Below are 19,367 nucleotides of genomic sequence, written 5' to 3'. Positions count from 1 at the left end.
GAGGGTCAGGCAGCTCCCCCCTGTGAAGCCAGCCTCTCACTAGTAATGCAGGCGGGATAGGGCACTGCATGCAGGAGGATCACAACACCCCTGGTATCAGGGTTAGGGCACTGTGTGCAGGAGGATCACAACACCCCTGGTATCAGGGTTAGGGCACTGTGTGCAGGAAGATCACAACACCCCTGGTATCAGGGTTAGGGCACTGTGTGCAGGAAGATCACAACACTCCTGGTATTAATAGGGATAGGGCACTGTGTGCAGGAAGATCACAACACCCCTGGTGTCAGGGTTAGGGCACTGTGTGCAGGAAGATCACAACACCCCTGGTGTCAGGGTTAGCGCACTGTGTGCAGGAAGGTCACAACACCCCTGGTATCAGGGTTAGGGCACTGAGTGCAGGAAGATCACAACACCCCTGGTATCAGGAATAGGGCACAAGTTCTAGTCATATTGACTGATCACATTACTTTTTTTGTCAACTACCAACAGTTTCCATTTCCCATCCCCCCAACCATCACCTCAGTTGGAACCTTGGTAACATCAATAGATAAGAGGGCAGCCAGCCAATAGGAATACATATTCATTCCTAACTGACCTGGAAAGTGTCAATAATTTGTATCATTTTCTGTTAGTGTTCCCGAGTTTCCATTTCCATTTCCCATCCCCCCAACCATCACCTCAGTGGGAACCTTGGTAATATCAATAGATAAGAGGGCAGCCAGCCAATAGGAATACATATTCATTCCTAACTGACCTTTACTGACCTGGAAAGTGTCAATTTGTATCATTTTCTGTTAGTGCGCACTAACTCCCGTTAGTGCGCACTAACACGATTTAACGATTTTTAACGATAAATCGTTAGAATTTCTATTGTATTGTGTTCTATAACGATTTAAGATGATATTAAAAATATCGGACGATAATTTTAATCGTTGAAAAACGATTCACATCCCTAAAATCTAATAGGTAGGGGAGGAGAGGGGGAAAGGTAGGAAAGGTAGTTAGGTGGATAGGGAAGGAACTGGGAAAACCCTACTCCCATTGCCGCATGTTGTTTTCAAACGCACATGTTATAAAATAGCCACATCCATGTGTGTGCGCCGAAAACTTCATGCACATGGACGCACGCTAGGACTTTTGAAAAATGACCCCAATATGGGTATCTAGACTCTCTCGCCCTCTGTCAAATACTTTTCTCTTGAGGCAGGTCAATTTTCAAAAGCCATTATGCAGGTAAATACCTATTAAACTAAATAAATTGCCAGTTGGAAAATTGGCCATCTCTTATCTGTGCAAGGATCAATAAAGCATACAATTTTATGTAGGTAAGAAATAAGCACTTCTGGTGATGTGTTTAGGCTGGTAGAGAAAATAGCACGTATTGAGGATAACTTTCAAACATCTACTCTTGGCCCCTATATACACATGCTTATGGCTGGTCGGAGATCTACTGCAGTACTGTATAACCACTGCGTATCAGGCACATGCATGTATGTCAACCCCACAAGATACACATGTATGCACGAAGACCTGCGAGGCATTGAAAATGCATACTTTTCCTACCTATTTTATAAATATATGCACATATATTTTATGTGCTAAAAAATAACTCACATCAATCACTGATTTATACATGGAAGCTGGTACATTTTAAAACATGCGCATGCAATGGAAATCACCAGATTGGCATTACCTCCTCCAGTTCACTCAGACCTTCTCCAGATCATCTGGAGCCTCCTAATTCTTCACCCTGGACTGCCCCCGTTCACCCAGACCTCTCCCCAACTAATTGCAGACAACATACAAGTCTGATAATTAATTGCATGAGATAATTAGTTGCTGTAAAATTGCGTGAATAAGTTGACACATTTATTTGCATAAATCTATTATAAAATAGCAACTTAGGCGTGTTCCTCTTGGCCTCCGCCCCAAAAAACCCCTGGACCGTCCATTGCTTGGCAGTGAAAAATGTGCACACAAAACCGAAAATGTGTTTATTTTTTATATTTAGAAAATAACATACACAGTTACCGAGTACAAACTACTTATGCCTGTGTAAGCTAATTTTATACACATAACTCCTTTGAAAATTCACTCTGTAGACTACATTTTCAAATCTATGTGTGACGTTTTTATTGGGAAAAGTATCTGCTGAAATAGCATGTGCAAATCTCTCTGGGTACTTTTTCCCCCTTGACGCAATTCACAAGATAAAATATGCTCGTACTTTTCCTTTGAGAGCTGATACAAAGCCCAAAGATAAAAAGACACCCACTTTGCATCAGTGTGGGCACTTCTGAAAAGATCCTCATGATTTCAGGAGTCAACAGCTGGAGAGAGTTTTCAAAGACCTTGATGTGCTTACGTCGGGTGCTGAAATTCCATTACTCGGGTCCATAAGACTTTATGACCATAAAATGAATATGAATTTTCTAAGCATTAGCTGCTAAAGCTTTAGACATCCAATATAATGAATGTATGCAAAGATTCCAAAAAGTGCCACCAATGAAGAAAATGGAATTTTATAACCCACAACTTTATTTGCAGTATGATAAACTTTCTTCCAAAATATTTGAATTGTTGGACAACTCCAAAAGGAATGACCCAAGTGTGTTGGTCCTCCTTTGCACCTGATACATATATCAGAGTTAGTGAAACCTGCTTTGAATGCTTGGTGCTGGGAAATGTACATTCTATAGATAATTTTATATCTAGTTTCCCGCAAGAGCGTATTAATTGTAATTTTACGCGTACTAACAAATGCAGATTTCAATACTGCAATTGATATCGGTTGCTCAAGTTCTAATTGCCATTTAAGTTGCACCTTCTAACTCATTCAAAAGAAATAAGGTCTCGATTCTCTGGATTACAAAAGTTTTTTTATTAGCTTGCAAAGCCATACTAACAGCCTGGAGAACTTCAGAAGGACCATCTATATTATTATGGCGTTCTTCTATAATAAATCTACTAACCATGGAAACCTTGGCTATTAATCACCTGTCTATCAAGACTAGAAGAGCAATAAATGCAGTCTGGCTTCCCTTTATTCTAACCTTACCACATGAATCTAAAAGTCTTTTTTTAAATCGTATAGATATTTGATATGTGATCCTTGTGCTTCTTCGATGCAGGGAGGGAAAGAGGGATGGGGGGAGGTAGGGTTATGGGAGGAGGGGTAAAAATATGGATAGAGTTAAGAAAATATGTACCAAATGTTATGCTTTGGTAATGTTCATTATTTATAATAAAAACAGATTTAACATAATGAATGTATGCATCCTTGCCCACGCATTAGCATATTTTATGCATCTATATAGATGGACATTCAAATATTTAACTGTCTGAAATTTTTTTTATGGGTTGGTGGGAAGAGAAGTTTGTACAGAAATATTATTGGGCCCCTGAGCAGAAAGCAATTTACTGAAATCTGAGGTATGCAATAAATATAACATTCAACTACCATATTAATAATTAGGTGGTACTTTTCAAAGAGGTATGCACATACAAATTAGCATCTACTTATGTAATGTATATTTTATAAAAACTGATAGCATACTTTATGTTTTGCACGCACTTAAACGTGTAAAAAAGGGCTGGTGTATGGGTTCTGGGGCGGGGCCACAGTTATGTGCATAAGTTGCTATTTTAAGAGACACTCATACATTTGGCAACTTACTCAATTTTACACTTGCTAATTATTTTGCGTAGTTGATATGATAGAGGTCTATAAAATCATGCGAGGAATAGAACGGGTAAATGTAAATCAGTTATTTACTCTTTCAGATAATACAAGGACTAGGGGGCACTCCATGAAGTTAACAAATAGCATATTTAAAACAAATAGGCAAAAATTATTTTTCACTCAGCGTACAATTAAGCTCTGGAATTTATTGCCAGAGGATGTGGTTAAGGCAAATAGCATAGCTGGGTTTAAAAAGGTTTGGACAAGTTCCTGGAGGAGAAGTACATAATCTGTTACTAACCAAGTTGACTTGGGGAAAGCCACAACTTATTATCGAGTATTAGCAACATGGGATACATGGGTTCTTGCCAGCTTCTTGTGACCTGGATTGGTCACTGTTGGGAACAGAATGCTGGGCTTGATGGACCCATGGTCTGTGTTACATTTTGCTGCTTGTGGGATGGTCCCACGAGTAGCTTCACTTACTCTCATGCCACACTGACCTGGCTGACCCTGCCCTGCCAATGGCTCTTCTCGGCTCATCTGTCACTGATGCTGACCACCACTGTAGCGGCAAGGGACACCGCTATTCTGCCCAACTATGGCTTCCTCCTGGCATGTGCAGACCCTTTCTATATAAGGGTCCTTTGGACATCATACCAGTGCCTCTGCAACATGTCCCTTGCCTAGCATTCCAGATTTGCCTTGTCCAGCCTACCTGCCAGCCTTGCCCTATCTCTGTCTTGTCTCACTTTCTTACTCTTGTCTTTGGAATCTTGCCATGCCTTATCTTATCTGCCTTGTTGTTACCTGCAACCGAGTTCCCGGGCGCTGGCGTTCATGCTCGAGACTTACTTCCTCCTTGACGCGGCCCCATGCGAATCGGGATGAGGCCACGCCCCCTTGTGATGTCAGATGCCGACGGAGCTCTGGATCTGCGCGGGAAGGCTTGGGCATTTAAAGAGACTTTTTTCTTCTTTTCGCTGCTTCGGCCACAAGCAGTACTAGTTGTACTCTTGCTGTGATTCGCGTTGCTTGCTGTCGTCTGATCTGGACTGATTCTGCTCTGACCTGGACTGTCTTGTGGATATCATTGTTTGCTGCCTGCCCTGACCTGGACTGTCTTGTGGATATTGTTGCCTGCTGCCTGCCCTGACCTGGATTGCCACTTGGAGTGTGCTTGTTTGCTGCCTGGCCTGACCTGGACTGTCTGGTGGATATCATTGCCTGCTGCCTGCCCTGACCCAGTTCATCTCTTGGTTTGTGCTATCTGCTGTTACCCAGACCTGGACTGAATTGGACGACCCTGTCTGTGGGCTGGCTCCTGATTGGCGTCTTCTGCGTCTTCCCGAGGCAAGGTAAGCGGTCACCTGTCTTGGCTCCACATTTATCCGTAACACCTGTCATTTCTGTCCCTCTGTGTCTTGTCTGTTTTGGCCAGTCTCACCAGTTCTGAACTCAGCCTTGGACTTAGACCTAGCCCTTGCTTGCTGCCTGAATCTGACATTGGCCTTGAATTTGGACCATTCCTTGTCTGCCACCAGCCTCGACTCTTGGGCTGCCTCTGGACTCTGCCTTGACCCTTGAATTTCCTAGTTCTGCTGTCTGCCATAACCCAAGGGCCCAACCCGCGGGGGAGGCGACCAGGTGAAGCCTTATCCTGGCTCATGTCAAAGCACATTGTCCAACTGACAAAGCAGGCCTCATGGGCCCACCCGTGAGGCAGCATCAATTGCGCCACAGCATATAGGACTCACATTCACGCTGTCCCTTACAGTCTTGCCTTTTATGGCAATTTCTTATATTCTTATGTTTTTATGACTTGTTTATTGTGTATTGTTGGCTGGGTGGGAGGTCTAGGTGAACTGGTGGGGGGGGGGGGTCGGGGGGTCAGACTGAAGAACCAGAAAGGTCTCAGTGACCTGAAGAAGGACTGGGTAAGCTGGTGGAGTAATTAGTAAATTGGTAATTTCCTTTAAGCATACAAGTTTCAAAATATACTCACTTTTGCATATAAAGCAGGTTTTATGTAAGTTTACTTTATTTTTGTGCGTAAAATATAGATGTGTATATTTTTTAAAAAGGCAAAGTACAGCATGTACAGTGCATGGCTGGTTAACGTTGTGTATGTTTGACACATTTGTTGTGAGCATTCTCTGACAAATATTGAGAGGCTCAATTGTTATATGAGGTATCACATTCTTGATATTTCCAAAAATGTTTTTTCTTGGTTCAGCTTGTATTTATGATGTTGCATGAAATATTGATTTATTGATACATCATAATCGTACAGTTCCTATTCAGTTCGTGAAACATTGTCAATGTCAGGTTTGTGCCAGAGCACTTGATTATGGAAGGAGCAAGATAAGAAAAAGACATATCTGTACAGAATAAAGTTGAAAAGTTTTTGCCAAGAAATAAAAGTTTGTAAAGTATTATAGGTTTACCGGTAGACAAGGATAAGGAAAAGGTAAATGATGTGATTCCAAGAGCTTCTTTCATGGTACTGGTTGAAGCCCATTTTGGGAAAGAGCCTGGGGATTAAATGCATGGCAAGCACATGCAAATCTGATACCATTTCCTATTAAATGATTTCTTAGAGGTTACTAATCACCTTGTAATATGTTTTTTATTATGTTGCTCGAGGTGTAATGCACAGAATTATTGTGGATTTCTCACTGCCAGACATAATTTGGCTGTCTGTCACCTCCTTATCATGCTATTGATGCCCCCTTCTCCTTTACAACACCATTGTAATGTAATCTATGATATTCAATCATCCTCCTTTGCCATCTGTTCAATTTGTTTGAACCTGAAGAAGGAAGTGTTAACTCCTGAAAGCTAATCAAGAAATGTATTTAGTTCAATTAAAAGGTATTGCCTTATATTTTTGTGCTTCTTGGCCTTCATTTCTACTCATTCATAGACTAAGATGGCAAACATACTATTTTTATCTAGCGATATTTTAGGGATTATTTTTCATTTAGTGCTAATGCTCTTTATCAGTTACTCAGGTTATTCATATTCAATACATTTTATGAAAACAAATTTTAGCCCCTTCCTTTAAAATAGTAAAATGAAGCATTCTATAAGTGGAATAAAATAATTCAGTTTATGCAGTCATATGCTGAGGTGAATTAGTCTTTAACCTTGCCACTTTTGAAATACCTTAAGAATGCACAAATATTTTTTTGATTTTTTTTTTCTTTTACTAAGATCAAAAGTAAGGTCTGAGCTATAAACTGAGGATGGTTCCTTCCTGGCTTTTTGTATGAACCTGAACAATTTTTTGGGGAGGAGGGGGGAGGTGTTAACGTCCTGCCATCCAACACTACTAGGGACATGATTACATTATGACTGCCACAGCAAGAAGATTAAACCTCCTGTTAAAAAAAAATGTTTGTCTCTTAGTACTTTTGACTGAAATCTAAAGAACGGTTTGAGTTAAAACTGAGGATGGCCATTCTTGTTTTTTTTGTTTGAGATTGAGAACCTGTATAACCTATGGTGGTGGTTGTGGTAGTAGAGGGGTTTATGCCCTTCCACAGTTTTGGGGACACAAAAGCATTTTAGACTGTGGTCAGACTGGAAGTATTGCACTTCTCCAATATATAAATAAATAAATAATCTATGTATACATGCATGTACATCTTTATCACTGCCCACCTCATTATGTGCTATTCCCATTTATATTAATGAAGGAGAACTGTTAATCAAATGCAAAACTAGAAAGCACCATCACTCACACATGATATATGCCCACTTTAGATGCTCACTCTCTATGTATTCCTGGGTAGGCAGGATCAAAAGAAATCACATTACCTCATGCATATATATATTTTTTTAAAGATATGTACTGCTAAGATTGAAAATAACTAAGGACTATGGCAATGAGGTTCTCAAAAGAAATCCATTAAAGCGTTTCTTACTGTACCTGCTCCTGCCGGACAATGAAGGTGATGTCTTCTCCAGGCTTAACAGCCAGTGTATCTCCTTTAATGGTTACACGTAGCCCTTTGGGAGCAATCAAGGGGCACTGGAGCTGGGCCAGGTTCTGCTGCAGGTCCACTCCTCCCTCACACACATTCGAAACAGCTTTTCTATACCTGCAGGAAAGAGTAAGAACCAGAGAGGCTTAGGTCAGAAAAGTAAATAAGAGTAAGAAGAAAAAGAAACTGGTATGGGTTCTCCAAAGGGGTGACTGAAAAGGTAAGGGCAAAAAGATAAGCTTTCAAAAAAGTACAAAGGATCAAAAAGAACACAGGAAAGACTATCTAAATCCGAAAGAAGTGGGAAGAGAAGTCAGGACAGCAAAAGCTCACATGAAAGAAAAGATATCTAAAGAGGTAAAGCCTAAGAATAAGAATGTAAAAATTGCTATCCTGGGTTAGATCGAGGGTCCATTAAGTCTAGCATTCTGTTTCCAGCAAGACTTTTTTTTTTTTTAGGTATTTCAGTTAAAGAAGGAAGGTCAGACATGGTTTTGTAAGATTGCAAGGAGAGAAGGAGAAATATGTGGAGGGAAGTGAGGCAAAAACAGAAATGCTAAACAAATAATTCTGTTTTCACTGAAGAAAGGATTGGAGATGGACCACTGATGGTTGCCAAGGACACATATGGGAGTGGGATAGATACAACATCATTTATGGAAGAGAGTGTCTGTGTGCAATCAGCAAAATTGAAAGTGGACACAGTCATTGGGCCAGATGGGATACAGCTCAGGATGCTCACAGAGTTTCTGCCAGGTCTGCTGAAAGTATTGTTCAATAGATTTCTGGAAATGGGTATGGTTCCATGGGACTGGAGAAGGGTAGATGTGCTCATAGCCCCCCACCCCACAGCATGATAGCAAGAACAAGGAACCAAACTATGTTCATGCAGTCAGAGAGCCTTGGACTGAAGCCCAGAATTGGCTCATGCAGTTAGAGAGTCCTGGACTGTAGCCCAGACTTGGCTGTTGACCAAAAGTGGGTGATAAACTAGAATAGTTCCACAATTAGGTGTATAAAAGAATGAGATTTGGCAGCAGATCTTTGTATTGAATGATGACTGACCTGAGACTGTCCACGTGACCACAGCACCTAATGCATTACCTCTCTCCAACTGAAACCTTTGGGGCAGATTTTCAAAGGGGTACGCGTGTACCCCCCGAAAACCTGCCCCAAGCTCCCCCTGCGCGCGCCCAACCTATGTTGCATAGGCTGCCGACGTGCGCAAAGCCCCGGGACTTACGCACGTCCCGGGGCTTTCCTGGGGGGGGGGGGGCCTGTCGGGGGGCGTGTCGCAGCAGCGCATCATTCGCGGGCATGGTTCTGGCCAGAGGGCGTTTCGGGGGCGTGGCCGAGGCCTCCGAAATAGCTCCTGGGCCGGGGAATCACGTGCTGGCCTGCTGGCTGGCAGGCGTAACTTTTAAAACAAAGGTGGGGGGTATAGATAGGGCTGGGGGGAGGGGTTAGGCTAGGGAGGGGAAGGTGTGGGGGGGGGGGGGTGGAAGGAAAGTTCCCTTGAAGATTTTGTGCAGCCTTGCGTGCGATGACCCCAGATTTTAAAGGATACGCGCGTATCTATTAAAATCCGGCATACTTTTGTTTGCGCCTGGTGCGCGAACAAAAGTGCGCACGGGCGTACTTTTATAAAATCTACCCCTTTCTTTGTAGACACTGCTGAGGAAGGAATGGGGGAGTCATCGCTCAGGGATGTGCCTACTGTAAATATTCTTGAGACCAACCTCTTATCTGATCTTGTATATATGCTCTTTCATATGGTATTACTTGTAAATAGTTATTTACTAGGATAGGATATTACATGCTTTTCTGTTACATTGAGATTTCATTGCCTATGATTGTTGGAGGAAGTGTTTGTTTGAGTGATATTACTTTTAGCTCTTGTGTATTAATAAAGCTCATATATATTCCTTTTCCAATTTCTCTCAGTGTTTGTGCCTTATTTCTGCTGGGTAACATAGAGCAAACATTCCAACCCATGGCCACACTACAGAGGCATGGAAGGTAAATAATGGAATGCCCCTAGGACTGGTCCTGGGATCAGTTCTGTTCAACATCTTTGTGAGAAATATAGCAGTGGAATCAGAGAGAAAAATGTTCCTTTTTCCAGATGACATAAAGATCTGTAACAACATGAACACCCCAGGGAGTAGTCAGAATGACAAATGATCTAAAAAAGACTGAGGAGTGAAGAAATGCTTGCCAAAAAGTGCAGAGTCCTGCACTTGGGGTACAGAAATCATCAGGAGCAGTATGAGATCAGTGGTGAAGAGCTGATGTGCACCAAACTAGAGAGGGAACTTGGGGTGATCATGTTGGATGATCTCAAGGTAGCGAAACAGTGTGATAAGGTGATGGTAGAATCATAGGAATGCTGAAGTGAATAGGGAGAGGCATAACCAGTAGAAAAAAAGGAGGTGATAATGCCTTTTTATAAGTCATTGGTGAGGCTGCACACAGAATACTGTTCTCAGTTCTGGAAGCGGTATCTCAAAAGGACATAGACAGGCTGGAGGTGGTACAGAGAAAACAACCAAAATGGCGTGAGATCTGCATCAGAAATCATATAAGATGAGACTTAAGATTATAAATATTTATACCCAAGAGGAGAGAAGATTCAAGGGGGATATGACAGAGACATTTCAATATCCAAAACATATTAATAATGTTCAAGAATCATATTGAGATCCATATTCAAAAGCCATTTAGACGGGTAACATAATAGTTATCCAACTACATGGCTTACCTGGCTATATTTAGCCTGTATCAGGCTAGAATTTAGCTGGATTAATCAGGGGCATTCTGGGGAGAAAGACGTTAGTTGGTTAAAAGAACTTGCTAACTCCGATATTCAGAATTAGCTGGTTAACTTATTCGGCTAACTCTGATAGGGCTGTAGGGCTGTCCTAAAGTTAACGGGTTATACATAACTGGCTAACTTTAAGATATCTAGGTATTCAGTGGTGTAGCTGTGCCACTGAATATATACCATTAATTAGCTGGTTATGTACTGCATAACCAGCTAATTAGCACATCCACATAGCGATTGAATATGGACTCCATATTTTTCAATAAAAAGGACATTCTAGAACTCATGGTCACAATATGACGTTCCAAAGGGGTAGACTCAAGAATGCCAGAAAATATTTTCTAATGGAAAGAGTTGTGGATGCCAGGAATAAGCTCTGAGGGGAAGTGGTGGAAAAAAAAAAACAATGAGAGAATTCAAAAAAGCATGAAATAAACAGAGGATAATTTAAGGACCTTGGAGACTGGAGGGAGAACTGGTCATCTAAATAGAAACAAATGTGCCCAAGCCCTAAATTCTGGTCCCTATGTCACTAGTAGTGTGTCCTTAACTTTTATTTCCAATCTTCTCACTTACCCTCTACTTGTGTGTGTTGGAACTATGATGATACAGAAGAGGATGGATTGTTTTTGCCTATTCCTTTAAATAAATATATGGAGAGATGAGGTCTAGGGGGAGTTTGTCATGTAAAAAATATAAACCTGAATTCTAACTGGGGGATGATTTTTGGACCTTTTCTACAGTGGAATTCAGAGAGAAAGACTTGAAGTGATTCCGGTAATCTCTTTTGGCTTGCTGGATTTTCAAGTCCGTAACAAACCTCACAAGCAAAAAATCCACCAATGCAGGTGATATCTAAATGCAACAAAAACACAACCCGCATGCACAAAAAATCTTTAAACAGAAAAAAATGTTTTTCTTTTTTTTTTTTTATTGAAATGTAATCACTTTTGTTAATTTCTTATAAAAGACACACAAAAAACTTTTTTTGAGGTGTAAGGTGGTTGTTTCATAAACGAGCACAGGTCCCAACCAGGTTAACCCGACTCTTACTTTTAATCATGAACGAACCACCGTCCACCCACTTATTTGTATCACTTTTAATCAAGAAATTCTAAAATTCTCAAATTTCAAAGATAATAGATTAAAAACTTTTTAGTGAGAACAGCTCGCCACCGCGTTTTTAAACACACAGTTCTTTCGTAGATGAAAAAATCTTTATAATCAATCTTAATAACGTGTAAAAGAGAACACTTTGTTATGTCAACTGAACAAAAGCACATGTGGCTATAGAAAATGACGACATGAAAGAGCACTTAGCTTGATCAACTGAACAGGAGCACATGAACCTGACATGGCCAGGTTTCGAAAATGAATTCTTCATCAGAGGTCACTGCTCACCCACATGTCATCTCAGTTCTTATCCTTCATTGTAACCTTAGTCCAAGGTATTAATCCATAAAGGTTTTCTCTCTTGAACCAGCTCACTCGCAAAGTGCTGCCTCAATACTTTTCAAAATGATGAACCTAAGTTCCCACTCTCAGGGGCAGATTTTAAAAAGTTGCGCGAGCGCGTACTTTTGTTTGCGCAGCAGGCGTGAACAAAAGTACGCCTGATTTTATAAGATACGCGCGAAGCCGCGCGTATCTTATAAAATCTGGGGTCAGCGCGCGCAAAGCTGCGCAAAATCAGCAGCCTGCGCGCGCCGAGCCGCGCAGCCTGCCTCCGTTCCCTCCAAGGCCGCTCTTTCGGAGCGGCCTCGGAGGGAACTTTCCTTCGCCCTCCCCACACCTTCCCCTCCCTTCCCCTACCTAACCCACCCCCCCGGCCCTATCTACCCCCCCTTACCTTTGTTGGCAAAGTTACGCCTGCTGGAAGCAGGCGTAACTTTGCGCACATCGGCCGGCAGCCCCGCTCCGTCCTCTGGTCCCGGGGGCTGGTCCGGAGGCCTCGACCACGCCCCCGGGCCGGCGCCATGCCCCCGGGCCCGCCCACAAAACGCCACGGCCCGCCCCCGAAATGCCGCGTCTGTAGGCCCCGCCCCCGACACGCCCCCGACATGCCCCCTTACAAAAGCCCCGGGACTTACGCACGTCCCGGGGCTTTAGGCACGCCGGCACGCGAGGGCCCTGCGCGCGAAAATCCAGAAGGATTTACGCGTGCGGGCCTTTGAAAATCCGCCCCTCAGTGTCCTCTTCTTAAAGGTGGCTCTTTGCCTTTACCATTTAACAGGGGCTACTAGTGCCATTGGTCATGCCATTTTTTAAGATGGTGCTGGCCATCCATAGCTTCTACCATGTGACAGAGGCCGGCCAATGGCACCGAAAGCCCCTGTCACATGGTAAGGGCAAAGGGCCATCGGCACCATTTTGATTACTGGCAGCCGATGGCCTGAGAGTGAGAGATCGCTCCCGAGACCCTGCTGGACCACCAGGGACTTTAGGCAAATTTTTTTTGGGGGGGTGGGTGGGTTGAAATTAATTAAATTGGAAAGGTTGGGGTGAGCTTTGCTTTTTCTTTTCGGGGCAGCCAAAATAAAATCGGCCCAAACCGCGGGAAAATGAAATGGGAGATTTCAATTACCCCAATATTGACTGTGTAAATGTAACATCAGGACTTGCTAGAGACATAAAGCTCCTGGATGTAATAAATGACTGCTTCATGGAGCAATTGGTTCAGGAACCAACAAGAGAGGGAGCTATTTTAGATTTAATTCTTAGTGGAACGCAAGATTTGGTGAAAGAAGTAACGGTGGTGGGGCCACTTGGCAATAGTGATAACATGATCAAATTTAAACTAATAACTGGAAGGGGGACAATAAGTAAATCTGCAGCTCTAACACTAAACTTTCAAAAGGGAAACTTTGGTAAAATGAGGAAAATAGAAAAAAACTGAAAGGTGCAGCTGCAAAGGTTAAAAGTGTTCACAGGCATGGACATTGTTTAAAAATACAACCCTAGATGTGCAGTCCATATGTATTCCACGCATTAAGAAAGGTGGAAGGAAGGCAAAATGATTACTGGCATGTTTAAAAGGTGAGGTGAAAGAGGCTATTTTAGCCTAAAAATAAATCCTTCAAAAATTGGAAGAAGGATCCATCTGAAGAAAATAGGATAAAACATAAGCATTGTCAAGTTAAGTGTAAAACATTGATAAGACAGGCGAAGAGAGAATTTGAAATGAAGTTGGCCATAGAGGCAAAAGCTCATAATAAAAACTTTTTTAAATATATCCGAAGCAAGAAACCTGTGAGGGAGTCGGTTGGACCGTTAGATGACCGAGGGGTTAAAGGGGCTCTTAAGGAAGATAAAGCCATTGCAGAAAGATCTTTGCTTCCATGTTTATTAATGAGGATGTAGGGGAGATACCAGTTCCAGAAATGGTTTTCAAGGGTGATGAGTCAGACGAACTGAACCAAATCACTGTAAACCTGGAAGATGTAATAGGCCAGATTGACAAACTAAAGAGTAGTAAATCACCTAGACCAGATTGTATGCATCCTAGGTTACTAAAGGAACTAAAAAATGAAATTTCAGATCTATTAGTTAAAATTTGTAACCTGTCATTAAAATCATCCATTGTACCTGAAGACTGGAAAGTGGCCAGTGTAACCCCAATATTTAAAAAGGGCTCCAGGGGTGATCCGGGAAACTATAGACCAGTGAGCCTGACTTCAGTGCTAGGAAAAATAGTAGAAACTATTCTAAAGTTCAAAATCGTAGAGCATATAGAAAGACATGGTTTAATGGAACACAGTCAACATGGATTTATCTAAGGGAAGTCTTGCCTAACAAATCTGCTTCATTTTTTTGAAGGGATTAATATACATGTGGATAAAGATGAACCGGTAGATGTAGTGTATTTGGATTTTCAGAAGGCATTTGACAAAGTCCCTCATGAGAGGCTTCTAAGAAAATTAAAAAGTCATGGGATAAAAGGTGATGGATTACAAACTGGTTACAAGACAGGAAACATAGAGTAGGATTAAATGGTCAATTTTCTCAGTGGAAAAGAGTAAACAGTGGAGTGCCTCAGGGATCTATACTTGGACCGGTGCTTTTCAATATATATATAAATGATCTGGAAAGGAATAAGACGAGTGAGTTTATCAAATTTATTCAGAGTAGTTAAATCACAAGCGGATTGTGATACATTACAGGGGGACATTGCAAGACTGGAAGATTGGGCATCCAAATGGCAGATGAAATTTAATGTGGACAAGTGCAAGGTGTTGCATACAGAGAAAAATAGGCCATGCTGTAGTTACTTGATGTTAGGTTCCATATTAGGAGCTACCACCCAGGAAAAAGATAAAGGCAACATAGTGGATAATACTTTGAAATTGTCGGCTCAGTGTACTGCAGCAGTCAAAAAAGCAAACAATGTTAGACATTATTAGGAAGGGAATGGTTAATAAAACAGAAAATGTCATAATGCCTCTGTATCACTCCATGGTGAGACCACACCTTGACTACTGTGTATAATTCAGGTCGCTGCATCTCAAAAAAGATATAGTTGCGATGGAGAAGGTACAACCAAAATGATAAAGGGGATGGAACAGCTCCCCTATGAGGAAAGGCTGAAGAGGTTAGGGCTGTTCAGCTTGGAGAAGAGATGGCTGAGGGGGAGTATGATAGAGGTCTTTAAGATCATGAGAGGTCTTGAACGAGTAGATGTGAATCGGTTATTTACACTTTCGGATAATAGAAGGACTAGGGGGCATTCCATGAAGTTAGCAAGTAGCACATTTAAGACCAATCGGAGAAAATTCTTTTTCACTCAATGCACAATTAAGCTCTGGAATTTATTGCCAGAGGATGTGGTTAGTGCAGTTAGTGTAGCTGGGTTCAAAAAAGGTTTGGATAAGTTCTTGGAGGAGAAGTCCATTAAATGCTATTAATCAAATTTACTTAGGGAATAGCCACTGCTATTAATTGCATCAGTAGCATGAATCTTCTTGGTGTTTGGGTACTTGCCAGGTTCTTGTGGCCCGGTTTGGCCTCTATTGGAAACAGGATGCTGGGCTTGATGGACCCTTGGTCTGACCCAGCATGGCAATTTCTTATGCTCTTATGTTCAAGTCACTTTACCTTCTGATGCCTCATGTACAAAATTAGATCGTAAGCCCCTGTGGGGATAGGGAAATACCTACAGTGCCTGAATGTAATCCGCTTTGAGGTGCTGAAAAGCGGAATATAAAAATCCAAAACAAATAAATAAAGTACTCTAACATAAAGTAAATTACTATTATCCTTATGATAGAACTCACATAAAAAGCTCTTCTATTGCTTTACTTATAGCAAGCTTTATCAGATAAGAAATATAAATGAATAAATTTGTCTGTATGGTCTCTGATGCAAGACCCATTCAAAATATAGTTCTTCAATCATGCCCCACAACATAAAGATTTGATTAAAAAGCCATGTCTTGATTTTCTTCCCAAACCTCTCATAATTATCTTCAAAACAGTCTTAAAAAGGGAACGCACACTGCATAAAAGCAGAGCCTGGTATGCCAGTGTGATGCATTGAGTCACTGTCAACCTAATATCTAGTGGCAAAGGAACCTTTATCAGTTTTTGTTTTTTTTGTAATGACTGAAGAGCTGTTGTTGGTTTATAGGGAGATTACACTGCTATCAAATAATGTGGCAGTCCTCTAAGTAGGGCTTAAAAAAAAATGTCTGGCATAAAATCTTAAATGTAATTGCCCCTACTGACAGCCAGTGTAAGGCCCTCAATAATAGGGAAACAATCATATTTAGATGATCCAAGGACCACCCTGGCTGCTGTGTTTTGCAAGAGTTGGTGAGGACTTGAGGCAGAAAATAATATCCCTATATATAATGAATTGCAATAGTCTAATCATACCACAACAAATGCTTGCATCAATTATTAAGTCTGGTTTATCCAGAAATGTTTCTAAACACCGGATCAATCTGAGATAACACAGGGTAGTTTTGTCACCAAGGAAATCTACCTAGACATATTACTATCTAATTTCATCCCTAATACTGTAATCACCTCCTTTAGGGGCGATATCAGTGCCATCTATCTCAGAGATTAGTTTTGAATGCAAATTCTGTTTACTTAACCATATAGTCTCTGAATTTGAAGGATTAACTTTCAATTTAGAATTACTCAGCCATTCTGAAATGCGATTCAGACATTGATTAAAAGCCTTTATTTCCTCAACAGGGTTAGAATTAAAGTAAGCCAGGATCTGAATGTCATGGCACATACAAAAACAACTATATCCCAAGTCCTGGATTAGAGTGGCTAAAAGTGCAAAAATTAAGTTATAAAGTACAGGAGATAAAACTGAGACCCGTGGGTCGTCATAAGACACTTCCTTAACCTCTGATGTTTTCGCTCCCCAACTGACCATTGATGACCGGTTTACTAAAAAAAAAATTTAAACCAGGCTAGAGTAACCTCTACTCCTAAATCTTCCAATCTTTGTATAAATAGACTATGGTCAATAATCAAACAGGACGCTCACATCCAATTCACAAACATAAGAACTTCTTTCCCTTTATCTATGCTCAGCCTTACTTCAATGTTGTTAAAGTGGTCTTAGGGTGTAATATATATTTTTCTCCAAAAAAGTGTCAAGCCATGCAATCATGGCTTTTTCGTTCACTTTCATTACAGATGGCAGGTAAGAAACTGGGCAGTGATGCTAAGTTCCTTAGAATCTAAGGACTCATTCTTTGAAAGAGTGAAGATCCCAGATTCTTTCAGTGAGGAATTTTCAAAGGAGTTACATGTGTAAATATAGTATATATTCACGTAAGTAATGCATAATTTGTATAAATGCTATTTTTATAAACATGAAATGTATGCACCTATTTTCCATTTTGTGTGCACATTTACCTGGGCAAAAAATGGGGTGTTCTGGAGCGGGGCCAAGAGGAACACGTGCAAGCTGCTATTTTATAAGAGATTTACGCAAATACATTTGACAACTTATTTGTGCAATTTTACACCTGCTAATTATCTAGTTCAATCGATATCAGACTCGCCTGTTGTCTGCTCCTGGTTGGGTGGGAGTTCTGAGTGAAAAGGGGGAAGTTTGGGATGAAGAACTAGGAAGACCTCAATGACCTGGAGAAGGACTGAGTGAACCGGTGGAGGCAATGTCAATTACTCATGCATGGGTTCAAATATATTGACTTCTGCCTATAAATCAGTATTTTATGTGAGCAAGTTCTAAGCATGCATGTTTATAAAATAGGTAGGAAAAATAAGCATTTTCTATGCATTTTTGCATAACCAAACACACGTGCATATGTTGGGGGAGGTAGACATACATATATTTTATAATCTGATACATGTAGGATATAAAAAAAACTGTAGTAGTCCTCTGAACGGCCATATACTATACACAAATATGGGGCCACAAGGAGCTGTTTGAAAGCTATCCTCCCTGTGTGTAATCAAAAATAAGTAGATAATTCACCCCATAAAATCTATATGCACACATTAGCAGCTGTATGTTATATGGGCAGTTTTGTTGAGAGCATTTTCAAAGGGAAAGCACTCGCGTAATGTTCCTGCGAAAACTGGTGTAAAGTCTGATAATAAAAAAGTACCCATAGACTTTATAAACCAATGTGCACAGTCACACAGTTACCCCCATACCGTCTTTGGTGCGGGAGTAGTAATGAGTGTGGCCTTTCAATGAGAATGGTTTCAGCTCTGGAATGGAGAAAAACCGTGTGCGCTTACCCTGTGCTTCTAGTGTAAGCTTGCCCCAGTGCACAGACTTCAGGGGGAGAGTCCGGGTTAAACCAAAAGTCAGCAAAGCACTTGTTGGATTCTGATTTCAGAGGTGCTGCACGCTCAAACCCATAGTCACTGAAAAACAAAGAGCATATCCAATCAGTGATTTTGTGCTGCTGGGCTTTAAGACTAGTGATTTGATAAATTCTTCTGATCCTCACCTCCCTCTTTAGGATGCCTGAAATGGGAGTTCAATATCACTGGACTACAACACAGCAGCATCAATTATAGGAGAAAACTGCAAATTGTATGTATAAGCTTTTTCATCCCAGCCACAATATTTCCTGTTTCATCCAAAGCCACCTAGCAGTGTATTATTCAGATTAGGATTCCAGTACTATCAAACAGCTGCTTCAGTTAGCAAATGGATATACACGATCAGGTACACTGACACAATGCAGTATTTCACATTAATGGTTCACTATATCATATTTTTAGGCACCGTAAGTACTTGTCAACAAATACAGCACTCAACTATAACATAAATCATATCAATGAACACTTTGGATCTAATCAACTATGCATTTTTTTCATAGGCACAGAAAAGGAAAAAAAAGCCTTAATAAATCAGTTTACTTGTTTCTCTACAAATAATGCATTCTCCTTGTTATTGTAACTTGTTACCAAGAAAGTTAGACAGTGTGTATGCAAATGCATTGTGCTAGACAATGTGCTATTAGGCCATTTCATGGCTGGGTAGCCACTGAAAATGGGCACTGCCCAGGCCCATAGCTTAGGGGGCGCTCCAGGGCCACCCTGTATCATGATGACCATTTTTCAAGTGAAGGGAGGGTCCAGGAGTGGGGGTTGGGGTCACTACAGAACCAAGGAGGTTTGTTTGTGTAAGGGGTTTGTCCGGGGATGCGAGGGGGTTGGGCAGTCCACTGGACCACCAGGGCCATGTTTATCAGCCAAGTGAAATCTGGGGGGCTTCCGTGGTGGGAGGGCATCCCAGGGGCTTCTGCCTTGTATACAAAATGCTTTTAAAACCCTCTTTTTTTTAAACAACTAATGCCCTCTGCAAAAGTGGCAGGGGTTCGGACAGGGGTATAAGCAGAACCCCGGGGAGGGTTTACAACTCATGGGGG

The 19,367-nt window shown here is 41.3% G+C and overlaps 1 protein-coding gene across 3 annotated transcripts in view; it reads right to left on the bottom strand.

The window, feature by feature from the left end:
• SORCS2 (sortilin related VPS10 domain containing receptor 2) overlaps nt 1-19,367 on the bottom strand; it is a 1,741,628-nt gene that overhangs the window by 78,051 nt on the left and 1,644,210 nt on the right. For all 3 annotated transcript variants that reach the window (XM_029591638.1, XM_029591649.1, XM_029591657.1), the window contains exons 17-18: nt 18,226-18,354; nt 7,617-7,788 (exon numbers count right to left, since the gene is read on the bottom strand). In XM_029591638.1, coding sequence (XP_029447498.1) covers nt 7,617-7,788; nt 18,226-18,354 — 301 coding nt within the window. The remainder of the gene's footprint in view (nt 1-7,616; nt 7,789-18,225; nt 18,355-19,367) is intronic.

This window comes from Rhinatrema bivittatum, chromosome 1, assembly GCF_901001135.1.
Source record: "Rhinatrema bivittatum chromosome 1, aRhiBiv1.1, whole genome shotgun sequence".
Taxonomy (NCBI): domain Eukaryota; kingdom Metazoa; phylum Chordata; class Amphibia; order Gymnophiona; family Rhinatrematidae; genus Rhinatrema; species Rhinatrema bivittatum.
Note: the sequence above shows the minus strand (reverse complement) of the source record. Positions and strands in the feature narration are given on the sequence as shown.